At 45.1% G+C, this 20985-nt stretch overlaps 1 protein-coding gene across 1 annotated transcript in view; it reads left to right on the forward strand.

The window, feature by feature from the left end:
• Window positions 1–20985, forward strand: part of nrxn2b (neurexin 2b) — an 86777-nt gene that overhangs the window by 19679 nt on the left and 46113 nt on the right. The window contains 2 exon segments of the mRNA XM_066656621.1: window positions 2626–2829; window positions 8042–8068. Of these exon segments, the coding sequence (XP_066512718.1) occupies window positions 2626–2829; window positions 8042–8068 (231 nt within the window).

The raw sequence follows: 20985 nt of genomic DNA on the forward strand, positions 1-20985 counted from the left end.
CCGCAGCAGTCACTAGTCATTAACTCCAAACACTGAGCTAACTACTGTCTCATGCCCGGGGGCTACAGCAAAGATACAAGTGACTGGCAGCTTGGGCAAACACTTGACATATATCACAACACTCCCAGAACATTCAGCGGTAATGAGGGCAAAATAGGACACATGCCATCCGTAAGGGTGGAACGGCGGGATCCAGCAGACACAGACGTACAGGAGGAGCTCATCTATATGAAGGTCACTGTTGCATACTTTCAAACACTTCATTAATTCCACAGTGGTCAAATAATCCAGTTTAATAATTGCTCGGTCCTAATCTACAGTGACTTTCTGAATCATGTCCGAGCAGCGATAAGAGTTGTACTCGAGTTAGTGTGGGCAGTCGAGCTGGTCTTGGGTGGCATTTTGATGTGGTAGCGTTCGATTTCCTCAAACTATTCTGTCAACCTAACATTCTGAGAGTCATTATAAAAGGTCGTAATACATGTTAGCTTTGTCCTTTGCTTGAAATAATTGAGTTCATCGATTCCCCTGTAGTTCAGTCATCAGTGCAGGCACTGGAGCGTCCCCCTCCTCCAACAGCTGCAGAAGTGTTAACAAATATGTAGAAAGTCTTCGGCACGGTACGACATGGTACGCTACCCTCTCTGTGACACGCTGGCAGGGAAACACAGGGATCAGCCCCTCACAGAGTAGCACTGAGCGCAGCAGAGCAATGAGGCATCCCTGGACCATCTGTGTAAGTTTAGAGCGACCAGCAGGCGCAAGATGGACCGTCTACGGAGGGTGACGTCAATCAAGGTTGGAGCACAAAAAAAGTCTGGTTCTGCTGCCTACCTGGTGTTTTCTCAAAGCCTCATTGCTCTGCGCTGGATATTCTCCAGTACCCAGTACCCCATAAATGTTCCAAGCGCTCTCCACTGACTGCCATCGTACGTCGACACATCAGAAATATCTGAGCAAACCATCGAACGTATGGTAAACGCCGCCATTTTCCATCTGAAGCAACGCAGACAGACTGGTAATTCTCCATTACCCAGCACTGTTCTCCATAATACTCCCATCCACCAGTGCGTGATGGGGAGGAACATCCTAGAACGTCTTAATAATCACCACAGTGTACAGTCTGAGCTTGTGAAATGCGTTCTCCAGATGCTTCGGCGTTGTTATTATCTCCTTGCATCAAGGCTTTCTGACGGATGAGTACAGTATCTTAGAAGATTCCCAGCCTTTGAGATTTTTCTGAAAAAGGATGCACTCTGGAAACCTTTGAAAGGACAAACAACCTTCAGTGAGATAGCCCTTACGCTCTCGGTAACCTCTGACGAAACACCTCTTAGATAAGAGCAAGAGCCGCTCACATCAAAGCCTTATAAAGCCGTGTGTTGTGCTTCAGGCTGCAGACAATACCCACTGTGTGTGAAGGATCACATTTCCTCCGCCTGCCTCTTTCTCGCTGTGTCTCTAAGAGCAGCACTAAGAGTTTAGACTATGCACTACATTCAAATAGGACATCAGACTCCTAGTGTTGCTTCGGCGGGTCCTTCCTACAGGACGGGTATCCTCCGCAGCCTAAAGCACGACATACCCTCAGTCTGTAGGGCTTTGGTGTGAGCAACTCTTACTTTTACCAAAAAGGTGTTTCATCAGAAATGACAGAGAGTGTAAGGGCTATCTCTTCTGGAAATAAAGGCACATGGCTAAGATTTATTGGCTTTGTAAAATATGAACACACAACTACAGTGATATAAGAGGCCCAGAAGTTTAAACAACGGTTTTATTCACTATTAAGTCATTAGCAGGTCCTCTGTATCCTCTGAAATGATCTGTTTGGCCTCGAATTGCACTTCCACTGATCTAGGAGCAGACTTTGTCAGTTCTCTTGTAACAGAGAGAGAGGGGGGGGGGGAGAGGAGAGAGAGAGAGAGAGAGAGAGAGAGAGAGAGAGAGAGAGAGAGAGAGAGAGAGAGAGAGAAAGGGAGAAGAGAGAGAGAGACAGAGAAAGGGAGAGGAGAGAGTGAGAGAGAGGAAAGAGAGAGAGAGAGAGAGGAGAGGAGAGAGAGGGGAGATGAGAGACAGAGAGAAAGGGAGAGGAGAGAGTGAGAGAGAGGAGAGAGAGAGAGAGGGGAGATGAGAGACAGAGAGAAAGAGAAGAGAGAGACATAGAGAGACAGAGAGAGAGAGAGAGAGAAGAGATAGAGAGAGAGGACAGAGAGAGAGAGAGAGAGAGAAGAGAGAGAAAGAGAGAGAGAGAGACAGAGTTGCATTAGTCTGTAACAAATAACTGCTGAAAGCCCAGAGTTTTATGTTTTCACTTGTGTGTAATGAGGACAGCTCTCTTCTGCCATCTAGTGAGGATGAATGATACTGTTCTGAGCCATTGGTCAATGCAGTGTAAATAAATACTGGGTTTTGTGTTAATGATCTAATAAAGTCATGAATAAGCATCTTGTTTTTAAACTGAATCAATCAGGAACTGAGTCTAATGCTTTTCAACAGTAATTCATTTTATTCCCTTCCCTTTTGTTCTCTCTTTCCCTCATTCAAACGTATCATTTTGTGTATCATACAGTCATTATATTAATTAATTCATGTATGTTATCCCCCCACTTTCCTGGTGCTTCACAGAGGCCACAGTGCTGAGTTATGACGGCAGCATGTATCTGAAGATCATCATGCCGGGCACCATGCACACGGAGGCTGAAGACCTGGCCCTTCGCTTCATGTCCCAGCGCGCTTACGGCCTTCTGGTGGCCACGACCTCCAAAGAGTCCGCGGACACCCTGCGTCTGGAGCTGGACGGAGGCAGAGTCAAACTCACCGTGAATCTGGGTAACCTCCCTCACCTCCACTCATCACCATCTTCATCACCAGCATCACCATTATCCTTCTTCTCCCAGTGATCTCCGCCCTTGGCTGGGTCTCTGTTACAGTTACAGTTGCCCCTCACTGCCCTTTGCTCCATCTCTTGCCCTCCTCAGGCCTTGAGCCGCTGCCCACAACGATGTGCTCCGTCCCTGACCATGAGGCCACTGTCGTCTTGTATCTTCTTGCTTCTATTAATTCCATACGTCCATGCGTCTCTATTGTACCGTGATTACTGCAAACAACCTTTGACTTTTGGCTTCCTCATTCTCAGAAAAGAACAGAAAACTAGGATAAAGACAGACTTTTACTAGAAGCCAACGGACAGTCGCTTCAGGAATAAATGCCTCTGTAAATACCTATAGCTACAAATTCTCATGAACTGTTACGGATTCAGCAGCTGCCCAGAGGCTTCCTTGTGAACGTGTTTTGAAGCGATAGGTGTTCTGTTCTTCTCTGAGTTCAGGAAAAGTAGTTGAAACCATGTCTGTGGTGAAGGTGTGTGGCTAAAGATGCCACTGACGTATGATTACTTTAAAAATAAATAAATAAAGGGGATTTGAAGTGGTGTGTAGTACACAAAGTTGACCAGAAGATGGAGACGTCTACATAACCTTTAAACATGAAAAATAGGTTTGCATTCAGCAGCATTGTTAGTGTCACGTGTTTTAATCAAGAGTTTTAGGCTATTCGTGATTTTTTGGACTATTTCAAATGCCACAGGTTTCAGAAACAAAAGGCTTAGTGTGTTTTATAAGGACCTCTACTCAAAGGTAATGATAAATATTAAGACAATTAACTGAAATCTGGCAAGTCCAGTGCTATTTCCACTAGGAATAACATTTTCTGTCTGTTTTGCATCTCTGAAAACCACAGAAACATGAATTTACAACATGACAGAGGTGCACTCACCGGGACAGGAGCACAAACGACCTTTAGAATATACAGCATCTCTCTATCTCTCTCTCTCTCTCTCTCTCATTTTCTCACTCCCTCTCCTTCCTGCTCGAGGCTCTGATGATGGAACTTTTCATCCCTTCAATGGCGTGTATGTCTGCGGCCCTGGAGCGAACAGCCAGAGAGACCGGCTCATTGTCGTTTATATGGTTTTACTCAAAAGGGAACTCTGAACTGACACAAAGTCTGGTTAACTTTCCTTTATGTAAATAGCACCTCTTATCAATAATATAAAAGCACAGAGTTTTGCATATGCTAATTTACGTTTATATGCATTAATCTATAGGAATTTTGGAATAGTATCACCTTTATACCAGCCACTTTAATCAGGCAAACAATACACGATCACCATCCCAGCACCAGCCTCTGTATTTTAATGCCTGGCACATTGAACCTAATCAATTAGCTGCTTATGCTAAGCCCAGACCTACATGCAGCGCTTACCTCGACGGACCAAGCCTTAGCACCTCTGCCTTCGCTAATTAACAAACGTAAACTTCTAGCATAATCCGCTAACCACAGGGATTGACAGCTAAGTAATTAATCAACACAAACTGAACACAGGGACAGACTTAGCTTAGCTTAAAACAATTAAAGCCACACTAATAAGGATTAGACTGTTAGGAGATAATTATGCTGATGTGCATGAGGCTATGGGAGAATAGTCTTCTAGTTAGATGTGTCAAGGGAATGTTACCTCCTTTAAGGTCTTTATGTAGATTCCACACTGGAAGATATGTGTAACATGAACAGATGTATGTCTGTCAGATTCACACATTCATTTATCACACGTTATCCTGAGAATTATGTGTGTTTTAAATGTTAAAACCTGATCATAAACAAGATAAAAATGAATGCTAGCACCCTTAAAGGCTAAGCACCACTTAATGGACCTCCATGAATATTCACATTATTGTAGTCACTGACAGATATAAGTATGAATTAAAATGAAAATAGCAGTTTAATTTGCTTTAAAACTGACAATTTTATTAAATTGACGGAAAAACCCGAGCTCGCTACGGAAATTCTCGAACGCGACCGTGACGTCACTGGTGGACAACAGCTGAACAACGCCGCGGTAAAACACCGTTATGACTGACTGTTATGACAGTATCTAGCTAAATAACCAACATTATTCATGACAATAGCCTAGCAATAAGCTAAACTCAAATGTAGAGGTACCGTTATTCTTGTAAATGTGATCGAAGTCGAACTCGAATTCACCCGACACTATAAACCTCCGTAATGCAGCTACGTAGCCGAGTATAATCTGAGCCACCGAGTTTAGCGAGTCAAGCTAACGTTAACTAACACCAACTAAAACAGGCGAAGTGAGTGTCCTTACCCTGTTTACCTCCATGTTACAGAGGCTCTTGAACACCTTTCGTTGGTGTCCTTACATGCCCATATTGTTGGAAAAGCGCCAGTGAAATGAGCTACAGATAACGGAGTGAGCGGATGGTCCTTTCCAAAGTGCCCGTTTAAAGTGGACAAATTTAGTCCATTTTCTGGATATTTTGGGACCTTTGGGCCATTTGTTCACAGATGTCCCACTGTACATTGAATGATTGCAGCCAAAAACAACACACCTTTTCCTCATTTTGCATTAAATTAAATGCAGCTTCTAGAGTTGTTGTCCACCATCTACGTCACAGGCAAGACGCCTATTAGAGTTTCCCAACACCGTTGGGGGGGGACCAACGGTCTTTTAAACCTTATTCCTTCAATTAGTAAGAAATAACATGTTTTCTGATTTCTATCAATAAACACAAGTTAGGAACTCAAACTCCACTGTATTTATTTGTTTAACACTTTCATAGCTGGTGCTTAGCCTTTAATATTTCTATTAGCATGTAGTACAATGTCCTTATGAAACTGCACCCATCGTAAACAAAACTCTTCCAAGTTGTACTCATTAAACTGAGGTGTAAGGCCTTCAGTCTAGCTCCTGAAGTCCTAACAAGAGACCTGAGCGCTTTCTGTATAGACACCACCGAGGAACACATTCGCAATTGTGTGTTTGCCATTTCAAGTTTGAAACCAAAGTGTTAACTGAAATAGGAGTGCCTGGAATGTGTAGTTAATTAAACACAACAATACGATTCTAATAAATGCAAATGATAACTTCCAAGAAATAATTTGGCCTTCTCCGACAGCCTGGAAGGCCCTGAGTTTCCCCCCACTGCTCATATCCTCGCATTCACACAGTTACAAATGCACCGGTGCTTTCAGCCTGACTCTAAGCACTGCACTGTGTGTAATTATATTTCTGTCCTGGCGTTCTCCTGCAGTGAGCCTGGTCCCTGGCTGTTTGTCATCACTACTCCGTAGCGGTTGACAGCTCGAGACCACACATCAGCCTTTAGCTGCTTGCACATACCCCTCAACCACCACCAGAGGGAGGCAGAGACAATAGCTCTACAGCGCTGCCACCATTTTCGATTTGGCTTGATATTAGGCTGTGGTGCAGTAATGAAGGTCTACTGGTACATCACCTTCCTTCATTTCATACACCAAAGATAAGACAACCTCTTAAAGCCTGTAGACACTTAGCTTGAGTAATTAAACACGGTAGTGTGCGACTAGGTTAATGAATACGGGTGGCATTAATATTAATACAACAAACACACTCGCGGGAATGAATGTGAATTAGGGGATGAGGACTGGAGACTGGAGATGAAGTCTGGAAGTATGTAGCAGGCTGCAGTTTTGGCTGAAGTGTGCAGATCACCCTTGCCTGTATTCCTGTAGCTGGTTAACCCTCAGTTGCCCAAAAGCTCCACACAGCAAGTCAAGAATTGCTTTATGATTTGAAGCTCATTACTGAATAAACTCAGTAGTGATCAGCAAAGAGAGATTCGGATGAGGTCTAGAACAGTTCTGATCCTAATTGTGGCTATTAATAGACTCCAAAACAACAATAAAATGAGTGGGAATTTTAAAGCGGAATGTAGAAAATTAGAAGAGTGTGTGTAAAGTGGGTTGCACCAGCAAAGATGACCTTAGACTGAGATTAGAGTCGTCGCTGTCCAGTTACAAACGTGTATCTCTAGCTTTGGCCAATTTTACTTTATTACAGCAGCTGTGTGAAAATGCCACGATGAATGAACCAATAGAAATGCTCCAGAATACGTGGAATTACATCTTTTTTTACATTCACTTCCATTGAAAGTTAAGAAGGTTTTTCCCTTCTCCTGTAAAGTTGCTGTTTTGGAGATACGTGTTTTTAACTGGAGAGTGACGATATACGGGTGTGGACTTATTTAAGTTCATCTTAAACATAACAAACTAGGAGATGAAACTTTGCGAAATTAAAATTAACAACAGTATTCAGGGCGTCACGGTGGCGCAGCAGGTTAGTGTCGCAGTCACACAGCTCCAGGGACCTGGAGGTTGTGGGTCCGATTCCCGCTCCGGGTGACTGTCTGTGAGGAGTGTGGTGTGTTCTCCCTGTGTCAGCGTGGGTTTCCTCCGGGTGCTCCGGTTTCCTCCCACAGTCCAAAAACACACGTTGGTAGGTGGATTGGCGACTCAAAAGTGTCCGTAGGTGTGAGTGTGTGAGTGAATGTGTGTGTGTGTGTGTGTGTGTGTGTTGCCCTGTGAAGGACTGGCGCCCCCTCCAGGGTGTATTCCTGCCTTGTGCCCAATGATTCCAGGTAGGCTCTGGACCCACCGCGACCCTGAATTGGATAAGGGTTACAGACAATGAATGAATGAACAGTATTAAGAATAATGGATTGTTAAGCTTTCTCTCTGCTACGTTTTGTCAGTCTGCAGATGTAGGATTTACAGACGTACACAGAGACAGGGCGCGGAAAACGAGACCAAAAGCAGAGCATTCCTTTAACAGATAAACCTTCATTTATTTCGAGTTCAAACTTAATCCTTGCTGGTGCAACCGAGTGGTAATTTCCTTTTATAAATCCTGCATATTGAAATGTATTGAGTCATCAAGCTGGTGGAGCTCTTCAGGGCACGGCAGGTGGATAAACACAGGAGGAGAGAAGGGTAAATGAGTGTGAAGGATAAGGGTGACTCTGACTCGAGGCGTGTCCCCGGGTAGTGGCCCAGCCAAATGAACTCGGATGTCTGCAGAATGTACCTTGAAGGATGTAAAATGTTGTCTTTCTTTCTTTATCTCTTTCTTTCTCTCTTTCTCCTCTCCCTTCTTTTCTCCCCTTTGGTTCAATCTCACCATCTATCTCACTCTCTCTCCTGCCAGATTGTATCAGGATAGACTGTAACCTCAGTAAGTGACTCTATGTGTTTATTGAAATTACAGCACACACATCTCTCTGTTTCTCTCTCTGTCTCTCTCTCTCTCTCTCTCTCTCACACACACACACGCACCCACACACACATATACACACACACGCACCCACACACACACACACACATATACACACACATACACACACCCACACGCGCGCACCCAGACATACACACACACGCACCCCCACACACATATATACACACACGCACCCACACACACACACACACACACACATACATTGTCTCTTTTCCTGTCTCTCACCTCCTTCCTATTTTCACATGTTTACTTCTTCAAATGTGTTTTAATTGTCATCACTGACAAAATGAAAGGGGTGTACAGAACACCCCCCACCTCCACACACACACACACACACACACACACACTGATATATGTGCAGTGACAAGCTGGGATAATAAGTGAGAGGTGTTATTTCATACTGTGTATTCATATATGCTTGCAGGTAAGTCACACTCTGAAAGGGTGGTACCTGTGTGTGTGTGTGTGTGTGTGTGTGTGTGTGTGTGCGTGACAGTTTTTCTCTATATTCTGTTAATTACATTTACACACATAATATAATTCCCACAGAAGTGTGTTTTCACTGTAGCCCTTTTTTAAATCCAGTGCCCTGCAGGGTTTATGTTGTGTACATATTTCTTGAAATTCTGTTTTTTTTTTTTAATAAAACCTGTTTATACTCTTTCAACAACATCATTAATCAGTCTCACATCATTCACACACGATCTCTCTTTGTCTCTTAATCTCTTATGTGCCAAATTCGGTGCAGGGTTGTTACTTTAGATAGATAGATAGATAGATAGATAGATAGATAGATAGATCTTTATTGTCACATACAAAGTTATACAAGTACAACATTGTAGCGAAATTAGCTTCCGTCTGTACACTCACATAAACAGGGGTTAGGTGTGTGCAACAAACGCGACCGCAGCAGGTTACCCGCGCCATCGTATAGTTAGAAGAAACAGCTAGATTAACATTGGGGAAGTGGTGGTAAAAAAAATGAAGGTCCCAAACTGTGCCTAAGAAGCACAGTGTGTGATCTTGAAAAAAAACAACACCTTTAGCACACAAAGCAATACACACATGTAGTTTCAGTGACGTAGACAAAAAGCAGTAGGAGGCGTGTTCAACGGGGAATGGGGGGGGGACCAGGATCAGTTCGTGAAAATGTCCAGATGTAGTAGCGGTCACGTGTCCTTGAGCCCCAGCTCAGACAAGGGAGGTGCAGCAGATCTCCATGACGACCGTTCCTTCTGGAGGAGTTGAGACTATCAGCAGCCAAGGCCACTGATAGCAGGGGCAGCCAAAACAGATAAAGTTCAGCTTGTTAGAATCAGAGATGCTATAGTCCCTCTGATTCAAAGTTCCAATTTTTCACTGGTCTTCCAGAGCGTTGAGAGACCAGCTGATCAATTCCATTTCTAATTGTAATTCGAAGAGCGGCGTTAGAGAGACCCCGGGTAGACAAGACAAGACCAGAGACGCGAGCAGGAGAGATAAGGAGCGGAGAGGGAGAAAATGCGACCGCCTCCCACGAGAGCAAGAAGTAAAAGCCTATAGTCTGGTCTTCTTTTATCTCATAGGTGGAAATAATAGTAATAATAATAATAATAATTAAAGCAGCAGGCGCCACATAATAATTGTGGGTTCGATTCCCGCTCCCGGTGACTGTCTGTGAGGAGTGTGGTGTGTTCTCTCTGTGTCTGCATGGGTTTCCTCTGGGTGACTGTCTGTGAGGAGTGTGGTGTGTTCTCTCTGTGTCTGCGTGGGTTTCCTCCGGGTGACTGTCTGTGTGGAGTGTGGTGTGTTCTCTCTGTGTCTGCGTGGGTTTCCTCCGGGTGACTGTCTGTGAGGAGTGTGGTGTGTTCTCCCTGTGTCTGCGTGGGTTTCCTCCGGGTGACTGTCTGTGTGGAGTGTGGTGTGTTCTCTCTGTGTCTGTGTGGGTTTCCTCCGGGTGACTGTCTGTGAGGAGTGTAGTGTGTTCTCTCTGTGTCTGCGTGGGTTTCCTCCGGGTGACTGTCTGTGAGGAGTGCGGTGTGTTCTCCCTGTGTCTGCGTGGGTTTCCTCAGGGTGACTGTCTGTGTGGAGTGTGGTGTGTTCTCTCTGTGTCTGTGTGGGTTTCCTCCGGGTGACTGTCTGTGAGGAGTGCGGTGTGTTCTCCCTGTGTCTGCGTGGGTTTCCTCCGGGTGACTGTCTGTGAGGAGTGTGGTGTGTTCTCCCTGTGTCTGCGTGGGTTTCCTCAGGGTGACTGTCTGTGAGGAGTGTGGTGTGTTCTCCCTGTGTCTGCGTGGGTTTCCTCCGGGTGACTGTCTGTGTGGAGTGTGGTGTGTTCTCTCTGTGTCTGCGTGGGTTTCCTCCGGGTGACTGTCTGTGAGGAGTGTGGTGTGTTCTCTCTGTGTCTGCGTGGGTTTCCTCCGGGTGACTGTCTGTGAGGAGTGCGGTGTGTTCTCCCTGTGTCTGCGTGGGTTTCCTCAGGGTGACTGTCTGTGTGGAGTGTGGTGTGTTCTCTCTGTGTCTGTGTGGGTTTCCTCCGGGTGACTGTCTGTGAGGAGTGCGGTGTGTTCTCCCTGTGTCTGCGTGGGTTTCCTCCGGGTGACTGTCTGTGAGGAGTGTGGTGTGTTCTCCCTGTGTCTGCGTGGGTTTCCTCAGGGTGACTGTCTGTGAAGAGTGTGGTGTGTTCTCCCTGTGTCTGCGTGGGTTTCCTCAGGGTGACTGTCTGTGAGGAGTGTGGTGTGTTCTCCCTGTGTCTGCGTGGGTTTCCTCAGGGTGACTGTCTGTGAAGAGTGTGGTGTGTTCTCCCTGTGTCTGCGTGGGTTTCCTCAGGGTGACTGTCTGTGAAGAGTGTGGTGTGTTCTCCCTGTGTCTGCGTGGGTTTCCTCAGGGTGACTGTCTGTGAGGAGTGTGGTGTGTTCTCCCTGTGTCTGCGTTCCGTTCTAATGTTCCATTCTCACACAGTGTAAAAAGAGGCTGGCTTCATTCTGTAAGCATTGACATGACATTAATTTAAAAACTATGATTTGATTAGCACAGTGTACACTCTGCAGAAAAATCCTGTAGTTATACCATGATTTGTGCAGCAGGGGGCACCATAACTCATTTAACCAAAAGGTGGAACACGAAGCCATAAATGTGCAAATTGCATCACGAAAGAATAACGTCACACAGCACCTGAGGCTTTTACATCTCAGTGATTGCAAAAGATAGAAACAGACACCTTCAGGTGAAAGTTCAGAGATTTAATCTTAAATTGTAGTAAATGCTTGCAATGTTCAACATCCTGGCAGGGTTCAGTGAGGAATTTTGTCTCCAAAAGGGTCACAGTGAATCAAGACCACACCGTCAGTTTCCTCTGTGCTGCTTAAGTCTGAGAACATGAGATAAAACGAGACGTTCTGAGACTCTAGAATTGTCCTGCGCGCTCGTCTGAATCTGTCCAATCACAGCGCAGGACTCATGTTTATGTGAGAGAGCAAACACAAGGTTAAATGCAGCGAATAAGAGCACTGAGTAAAAAGAGAGAAGAAAGAGAACAGAGTGAAAACGGCTAAAAACCAGAGCTTCTGCTCCACGCTCCACACTGCTGCGCGCTCGGGGTCGGGGTGAACAGAGAGCGGCTCATTATCATTTAAAGGAACAGGTGCGTTCTGAACAGGGCTGTTTACACAGGGGGAGAACACTGCTGTGGGGTTTGGACCAAAGCAGGTCACAGATGTTTCATTAAGAACCCAGAATTGTGATTATTTTATGGGTATAATATGCCCCACTTAAACATAGAGACATCCAGTGATTTGCTGGTTTATTTGCTCAAGCTTTTGAAATTGAAAAGACAGTAGATCTATTTACAGTTTGTTTTTAACTTGTCTTTAAACTTTAACTGGCATTCTCCTTAGTTCGGCATGTCTTTACATGGTAGAAATCAACACATATGCTAGTGTGATGCTGGTGTATCCTGGCTGGCAATGGTTTGGGCATTTTACACTCTTCCCTCTTCCTCCCCATCTCCCCCCCTTTCTCCTTTCCTAAGCTTCCAGATCTGCTCTCATTCTTCCATTCTCAACACTTTTCACACAGCGGTGCAGAGAGGCAGTGCCACAAGACATATGGCCAGCTCACTAAGCCATTAAAACCTGCTGCCAATGTCATGCCCTCTCACCTAGAGAGAGAGAGAGAGAGAGAGAGAGAGAGAAAGAGGAAAGAGAGAGAGAGAGAGGGGAGAGGGACAGGAGAGAGAAGAGAGAGAGAACGAGAGAGAGGGGAGAGAGAGAACACAGAGAGGGGAGAGATAGAAAGAGAGAGAGGAGAGAGAGCGAGAGAGAAAGAGGGGAGAGGGAGAGAGAGAGAGAGGAAAGAGAGAGAGAGAAAGAGGAAAGAGAGAGAGAGGGGAGAGGGACAGGAGAGAGAAGAGAGAGAGAACGAGAGAGAGGGGAGAGAAGAGAGAGAGAACGAGAGAGAGGGGAGAGAGAGAACACAGAAAGGGGAGAGATAGAAAGAGAGAGGAAAGAGAGAAAGATGAGAGAGAGATAGGGGAGAGGGACAGGAGAGAGAAGAGAGAGAGGGGAGAGAAGAGAGATAACGAGAGAAAGGGGAGAGAGAGAACACAGAGGGGAGAGATAGAAAGAGAGAGAGAGAGAGATGGGGAGAGAGAGAAGAGAGAGAGAGAGATGAGAATCCTGACCTTTATGAAGACGAGGGTAAAGGGAATATGTTGTAAATAAAATGGAGGGCAAGAAATTAGGACATTTCCACAGAACTGTAGTGAGAGAAACAGAGAAGATGAACGCATTTGCAATAAACAGAAAAAAAGTAAATGGGAGGGAGGAGAGAAAAAGAAAGTTAGAAAAAGAAGGAAAAAGAAAAACCCACTGCAAACAGAAAGAGAGAAAGAAAGAGGGAGCTCGAGGGAAAGTGGGTGTGCTGTGAGAGAAAGAGAGAGACACAGAGCTGGTGAAGTTGTGGTTTGGGTACAGTGCTGTTTCTCAGTGAGGGGGGAGGTTGACTCATGTCTCTCTGCAGGTGGATTCTCACTGAGCTTCAACCCACCTGAAGATACAGCAGGTGATAATTAGCTTTGTCTGTTTTTTCTCAGACTGCATCTTTGTGTGAGAGTGGTGACAAAATCCCAGATTTTACAAACACACGCCTCCTGACTCCTTCCTGATGGATTCCCTGTTCAGATCATTCAGTAGTGCATTGTATTTTCATTGGAAAGTTGACCCAAGTCGTGTTTTTATGACCACAACTTATTCCCTGCCATTACCAGAGAAAATGCAAATTAATGACCCAGCGCAGGAATGTTAAACTGAGGTGTTTTATTGTCTTCATAAAGGTCAGGATTTCTCTCTCCTCTCTCTCTTCTCTCTCTCTCTCTTCCTTTCCTCTCTCTCTCCTCTCACTCTCTCTCTTTCTCTCTTCCTTTCCTCTCTCTCTCTTTCTTCTCTCACTCTCTTTCTCTCTTCCTTTCCCCTCTCTCTCTCTCTTTCTTCTCTCACTCTCTCTCTCTCTCTCTATTCTCTTTCTCTCTCTATCTCTCTCTCCTCTCTCTCTTTCTCTCTCACTCCTCTCTCTCTCTCTTAAATTATGAACAGAGGCAGCTGGAATTAGACACACAAGCCCCATCCTCTCATCATCCTTTAATTTTATCGCCTCGGCAGTGGCTAGGTTTTTTATTTGATTAGCGAGAATGAGGATGTTGTTGCTGTACAATACATTTCATATTTCATACCTAGCACATTCCACAAGATAGATTAATCAGATTTATTATAATACCACTGAACAAGTGGCCGGTCAGTACAGGGTCCTCACGCTGTGGGTTCTATCAGAGAGAGATCTCTCCATTTCTGAAATGTTACTGTACGAAACCAGAGATGAAACTCATTAATGTTACATTTTCTGCGGTGTGTGTAATCCCAGAGCTGCCTTAAGCATCCGAGGTGAATTCTGATTGCATTTCTGAATACTTTTAACCTTGTTTCTCACTGAAATTGACTGTAACATTAATAAATCTGAATTCAGCTCGTTACCAGTGAGCTTCATGTTAAATTACAAAACTGCAAGGTTCAATATTCCTCACTCTGGGATATATATTAAACAGAACGCTCCTAAGATGAAAACCGAAGCCCTTTAAAGACACAATTTCAGATGTTTAAGCAAAGTTTTCACTTTCTGTTGAAGCCACATGAGCTAGTTACAAAATCAATATTCATGTCTCTGAACTTCATATCCACCATCATTTGCATAAACGTCACCGGCTCTCATTTAATACTGACCCCGGGATTTTTAGGCTCATAAACACTTTGTCGTACGTGTGACTAGAGGCATGTAAAGCTTGCCAGATCTCTGTTTACAGGCCGTGAGTGTTAACCTGATATCGGGGAGCACTTCAGAGGTGTAGAAAGCTGTGTTATCTCCTGCACATGTGTAGCATACTTTGATTTTCAGCCCGTTTCTCCCCTGCGTGCTGCAAAACAGGAAAAACAACCAAACAGCACTTAAAATGTTAAACAGAGCTGACCTCATAAGGAATTCTTTTGAAGCGCCTAAAAACTTCAAAGGCATACATAATGGGAATATTTTTATAAACTGGATTTCAAATGAAAAATGTTCATGTGTGTGAGTGTGTGAGTGAGTGAGGGGACACATGACGTTGTGTGTGTAGTTTCTTGTTTGCATTTGTTGGTAATTCTGTTGTTTAAAGAATAGCCAGAGAAAAAAAAATTATACTATTAAAATTATATTGAGGGCAGCACGGTAGAGCAGCAGGTAGTGTCGCAGTCACACAGCTCCAGTGACCTGGAGATTGTGGGTTCGATTCCCACTCTGGGTGACTGTCTGTGAGGAGTGTGGTGTGTTCCCCCTGTGTCTGCGTGGGTTTCCTCTGGGTGACTGTCTATGAGGAGTTGGTGTGTTCTCCCTGTGTCTGCGTGGGTTTCCTCCGGGTGACTGTCTGTGAGGAGTGTGGTGTGTTCTCCCTGTGTCCACGTGGGTTTCCTCCAGGTGCTCCGGTTTCCTCCCACAGTCCAAAAACACACGTTGCAGGTGGATTGGCGACTCAAAAGTGTGTGAGTGAATGTGTGTGTTTCCCTGTGAAGGACTGGCGCCCCCTCCAGGGTGTATTCCCGCCTTGCGCCCGATGATTTCAGGTAGGCTCTGGACCCACCGCGACCCTGAACTGGATAAGGGTTACAGATAATGAATGAATGAATATAGATCTCTCATACGTTTAAAATGCAGTTCACCATGTTTCAGCTTCATTTATTAGATTCAGATTCAGTGTCAGGCACGCGCGGACTGACGGGAGGCAGACACTTGCTAAAAACAGTGATTAAACAGATGATAACAAAACAGATAGACAAACTAGGACAACATGACAGGAACCTTAGATAAAGAAAGATCTAGACAGAGAAAGACTTTGAAAGAATGACCTAGACAGGGAGACTTGGACAGAGACCTAAACAGAAGGAACTAGACAGACAGACTACAAACATACACCAAGCACAGGAAAGGAAACACTTACAGACCAGAGAAGCAAACTAGAGAGACACAAACCAACTAGGTTTGTTGTTGAAGGAGGTTGAGGAACAGACAAGACCAACAGACCAGGGACTGACAAGACAGAGACACAAACATGGACCGACAAGACATTGCGGCAACCATGGAATGTCCAACAAACACACGCAGAGACAAGTGAACTTAAATGCACACCACAGACAAGAAACACCTGGGACAGCTAATGAGGGGGCTGGGTAACAAATGAGACACGGATGAGGAGGAGGAACAAAGGCGGGACTAGGGCGGAGACATGAACAATAACAAACAGAGCCATGTGCTAAGTGAGCACATGGCAGGGACAACAGAAAAGACAGAACAAGTGCGTGACATTCAGAAATACTTTATTGATCCCTGAGGGAAATTGCTGTTGTTACAGTCGCAACCGTTTATGAAAAGAATAAACACTCTAATAATCATTTAAAAAAGGGAAAAAAAATAAAACAAAAGAGAAATTTGCGGTATGTACACACTTAAATTTTTAAAAATAAAGTGGCACTGGCTGTGATAATAAATAAAAAATATATTGTATAGAATATCGCACCTCTGAATTATTGCACACATTAAGAAAAATTATCGTTATTGTACATATGAACAGTATAATGTGGTATTGAGTATTGCATGGATGAACCATGGTGTCACACTTTGAGGGAGGAGTTGTAGAGTTTGATGGCCACAGGTAGGAATGACCTCCTGTGGCGCTCCGTGGTGTATTTCCATGGAATGAGACTTGCACTGAATGTGCTCCTGTGTTTCATCACTGTGGGTGGAAGCCATTGTCCACCCACAGCTTGATTTCATTTCTATTTATATTTGTGTAAGTTTGACCCTCTCTTTTATAAAATATTATTGTAAGTCAAGTCCAACTTCAGAAGTGCAAGCCTAAACGGTCACATGACATCAGACAGCGCTGATCACTGGACTGTAATGTGAGCACTAGCTTCTCACTCCGTTTACACTCCGTGTGAATGCTCAACTCTACCTCTCTGTGAGAAGAGAAGCCTAGACGTGAGCCGAGCTGTCTCTGCTGCTTGACTGTATGTACAGTACCGCCAGAGAGAGGGAGAGAGGCACTCCTGTTCTGTCTGGGACTGCAGGACTCTAACTCATTCCTACTGACATGACTTCCAGCTCTGTAATTGCAGCAACAGAGGAAGGAACAAAGGAAAGAGTGAGAATAAAAGAAAAAGCTCTGCCTGACTAGAGAGAAAGGAGAGCGCTTGATAAAGATGAAGGATAAGTATGAACTGTGTGCAGCAGGAAGTGGCAGAGAAATGGGCAGGGTATGAACGAACACACACACACACACACACACAAGCACTAGCAAGACAAATGCTTAGTAGAGAGAGAAAAGGAAGTGGTCAGTGAAAGGTATTAACCGCACAGATGATTTAAGAGTTGGCCTCATGCCCAAAGTGCTCTCTTCTTCCATTCTTCTTTTCCACCTCCCGTCTCTCCATCTTAGAGCCTCTCAATACTGTCTCGGTTCTGACTGACCTAAGCAGGCTCCACCCTCTAATGCATCCTGTAATGGCCACTGTTGTGAGATTGGACATGCTCTGCAGAACTCTGGATGTTTATAACGTCAGCAAACCTGTCCAGACAAAGCAAACCTTTATGCATCTGTTTTTTTTTTCTGAGACAGTACATTGGAACTATTCATCTTTGCACTGCACACTGTTTGACATTCAAATCTTTCCTTAGTTATAGCACACAGTAAATTCACCAGTGTTAAATTCTGTGTTAAGTTAACACTAATAGTGTTGAGGGTGGCACGGTGGTGCAGCAGGTTAGTCACACAGCTCCAGGGACCTGGAGGTTGTCGGTTCGATTCCCGCTCCGGGGTGACTGTCTGTGAGGAGTGTGGTGTGTTCTCTCTGTGTCTGTGAGGAGTGTGGTGTGTTCTCTCTGTGTCTGCATGGGTTTCTTCCGGGTGACTGTCTGTGAGGAGTGTGGTGTGTTCTCCCTGTGTCTGCGTGGGTTTCTTCCGGGTGACTGTCTGTGAGGAGTGTGGTGTGTTCTCCCTGTGTCTGCGTGGGTTTCCTCCGGGTGACTGTCTGTGAGGAGTGTGGTGTGTTCTCTCTGTGTCTGCGTGGGTTTCCTCCGGGTGACTGTCTGTGAGGAGTGTGGTGTGTTCTCCCTGTGTCTGCGTGGGTTTCTTCCGGGTGACTGTCTGTGAGGAGTGTGGTGTGTTCTCCCTGTGTCTGCGTGGGTTTCCTCCGGGTGACTGTCTGTGAGGAGTGTGGTGTGTTCTCCCTGTGTCTGCGTGGGTTTCCTCCGGGTGACTGCCTGTGAGGAGTGTGGTGTGTTCTCCCTGTGTCTGCGTGGGTTTCTTCCGGGTGACTGTCTGTGAGGAGCGTGGTGTGTTCTCCTTGTGTCTGCGTGGGTTTCTTCCGGGTGACTGTCTGTGAGGAGTGTGGTGTGTTCTCCCTGTGTCTGCGTGGGTTTCCTCCGGGTGACTGTCTGTGAGGAGTGTGGTGTGTTCTCTCTGTGTCAGCGTGGGTTTTCTCCCATGCTTCAAAAACACACGTTGGTAGGTGGATTGGCGACTCAAAAGTGTCCGTAGGTGTGAGTGTGTGAATGTGTGAGTGTGTGTTGCCCTGTGAAGGACTGGCGCCCCCCTCCAGGTGTATTCCCGGCTTGCGCCCAATGATTCCAGGTAGGCTCTGGACCCACCGCGACCCTGAACTGGATAAGGGTTACGGATAATGAATGAATAATAGTGTTGATTTAACGCAGGTGTACACATTTATTTTAAACCTTTTTACTTCCTGTAATATTGTTATTCAAAAAAAAAACTGTTGTGTAGAGAGTATTGCATTACGATAATATTTTAACGTATTATATAGACTTATGTCTTGTACACGTTGCAGTGAAAGTATCCCTCAGATCGATGCAGTGAAATGTGTTATATCTTTAAAACACACCAGTACAGAGCACGTTAATCTCACTTTGCGTTCACCTTTGAACCTGATCCCTGTCCTGTCCTCTATCAGAATGACCATCTGTGTCTCTGCAGCGGTATCGACTCCCTGCCATCTTCTGTGTTAAAGTGCAGCTCTGTGTGTGACTCAGATAGTGTTTTACTGGGTTTAAACGCTTATCACCACTGACCCTGGAGGCTTTACCACAACAATAACACAGGAGATGGCCTGGCTCAGGCAGATGACCTCTGCTCACCTAACGTGAGGAATGTAGTATTAAGAGTTTTAAAATGTGCGTTTGTGTGTGTGTGGGGGGGGAGAATCATGTGTGTATTCTCAGCCAGCTCAACCACACCTACGTGTTTGATTTAAATATAATAGTGATTTATATGGGATACCACATCTTGCTTGTGTGTGTGTGTGTGTGTGTGTGTGTGTGTGTGTGATTGTTATAGTGTGTTACAGACTCATTTAAGTGCTTGTTTTGACTTCCATCCCAAGAGACAGTGATGACTTCTACAAGTACTTTTATAGAAAAAAGGATAAAGTGAAGAAGTGAGGAAGTTCAAGACGAGAGAGAGAGAGAGAGAGAGAGAGAGAGAGAGAGAGAGAGAGAAAGTTGGGCAGATGAGTTGAGGGATAGAGGGAGAGATTTGGAGGGAGCAAGAGAAAGACAGATAAACCTCTACGGCTGTCTCTTTATATTGTGTCAGTTTTACCTTCCTCTGAGCTTTCAGTCTGAGAACACACACTCATTAAATCAGTGAATATACCGCAGTCTCGCTGCAGATAGCAGATATGATACGACACAGTGAAACGTCAAACTGCATTAGCATCAAATGCTATGTAGACCTGATTATTTTTCACACTGATATCATCACAGTAGAGCACTATAAGCTGCAAACACTGGCTCCAGACTTTATTTTTCACTAATAGTGGAATTCTAAAACGTCCAACGTCCCTCTTTACAGAAGAAGTAATAATTCTCCCTTAAATTTCTCCTTGAATATAATTTAACATGATGTTAGCAATGAACGCCTGAAACCACTCTGCACATGCAGACTGAATACCAATCTGACTCTCGCCTTACAGCTGTGCTTTACACGTCCTGAGCTCACGTACGTTTCATTAGTGAGAGGGTTATAATTTAATTCCCCCAATTTTTTAAACTTTCTGCATAATTCAATCACTGCATGTAAACAAAGTCACAGGGGTGTCGATGTGCTGGTGACAGGAATGGCAATGTCAACAACAACAACAACAAAAATAAACAACATCGGTTTTATGTCTTATCCCACAGCACCAGTGAACCTTGTGAGTTTAGCAGTGTTTGTAATGTTGATAACGTTAAGGGAACGGTGGGTGATCTCAGCACTGTTTTACCCTACAATTTCCTCTCCAAGCATCATCTAGAGACATTAAAGTCTTCAGAGGTTTGGTTCCTATCACCGTCAGTGTGGACAAAGCAGAAAAACATCTCTAGAATGGAACGTTTCTCATCAAACTGCGCTGTGTTGATTTATTTATTCCAGTTTATATACACGTATATCTTGAATTCCCTTTTATAACTTGTTTAATTTGTCCTTCTGGTTACTGGTTGTGTGTGTGTGTGTGTTTTAGAAAGAGAGATGGATATCTTTGGCACCCTATCAATGCCCAGTGCCCTGGCACACACACAAACCACAAAGAGGGCCTGGTGCCCAGGAAGTGCATGAGTAATCATGTGTGAAGGGTGAATGAGGCAGTGATTAACACACACACACACACACACACAGAGGATGGATTGTGCCTAGTATAGGACTGAATTACTTGATTAAAAATATTATCCGCTTGCACTGATCTGGGGCGGCGCAGTGGTGCAGCAGGTTAGTGTCGCAGTCACACAGCTCCAGGGGCCTGTAGGTTGTGGGTTCGATTCCCGCTCCGGGTGACTGTCTGTGAGGAGTGTGGTATGTTCTCCCTGTGTCTGTGTGGGTGTCCTCGGGGTGACTGTCTGTGAGGAGTGTGGTGTGTTCTCTCTGTGTCTGCGTGGGTTTCCTCCGGGTGACTGTCTGTGAGGAGTGTGGTGTGTTCTCTCTGTGTCTGCGTGGGTTTCCTCTGGGTGACTGTCTGTGAGGAGTGTGGTGTGTTCTCCCTGTGTCTGCGTGGGTTTCCTCCGGGTGACTGTCTGTGAGGAGTGTGGTGTGTTCTCTCTGTGTCTGCATGGGTTTCCTCCGGGTGCTCCGGTTTCCTCCCACAGTCCAATAACACACGTTGGTAGGTGGATTGGTGACTCAAAAGTATCCGTAGGTGTGTGTGTGTGTGTGTGTCTGTGTTGCCCTCTGAAGGACTGGCGCCCCCTCCAGGGTGTATTCCCGCCTTGCGCCCAATGATTCCAGGAAGGCTCTGGACCCACCGCGACCCTGA

This window comes from Hoplias malabaricus, chromosome 2 (genome assembly GCF_029633855.1).
Source record: "Hoplias malabaricus isolate fHopMal1 chromosome 2, fHopMal1.hap1, whole genome shotgun sequence".
Classification (NCBI taxonomy): domain Eukaryota; kingdom Metazoa; phylum Chordata; class Actinopteri; order Characiformes; family Erythrinidae; genus Hoplias; species Hoplias malabaricus.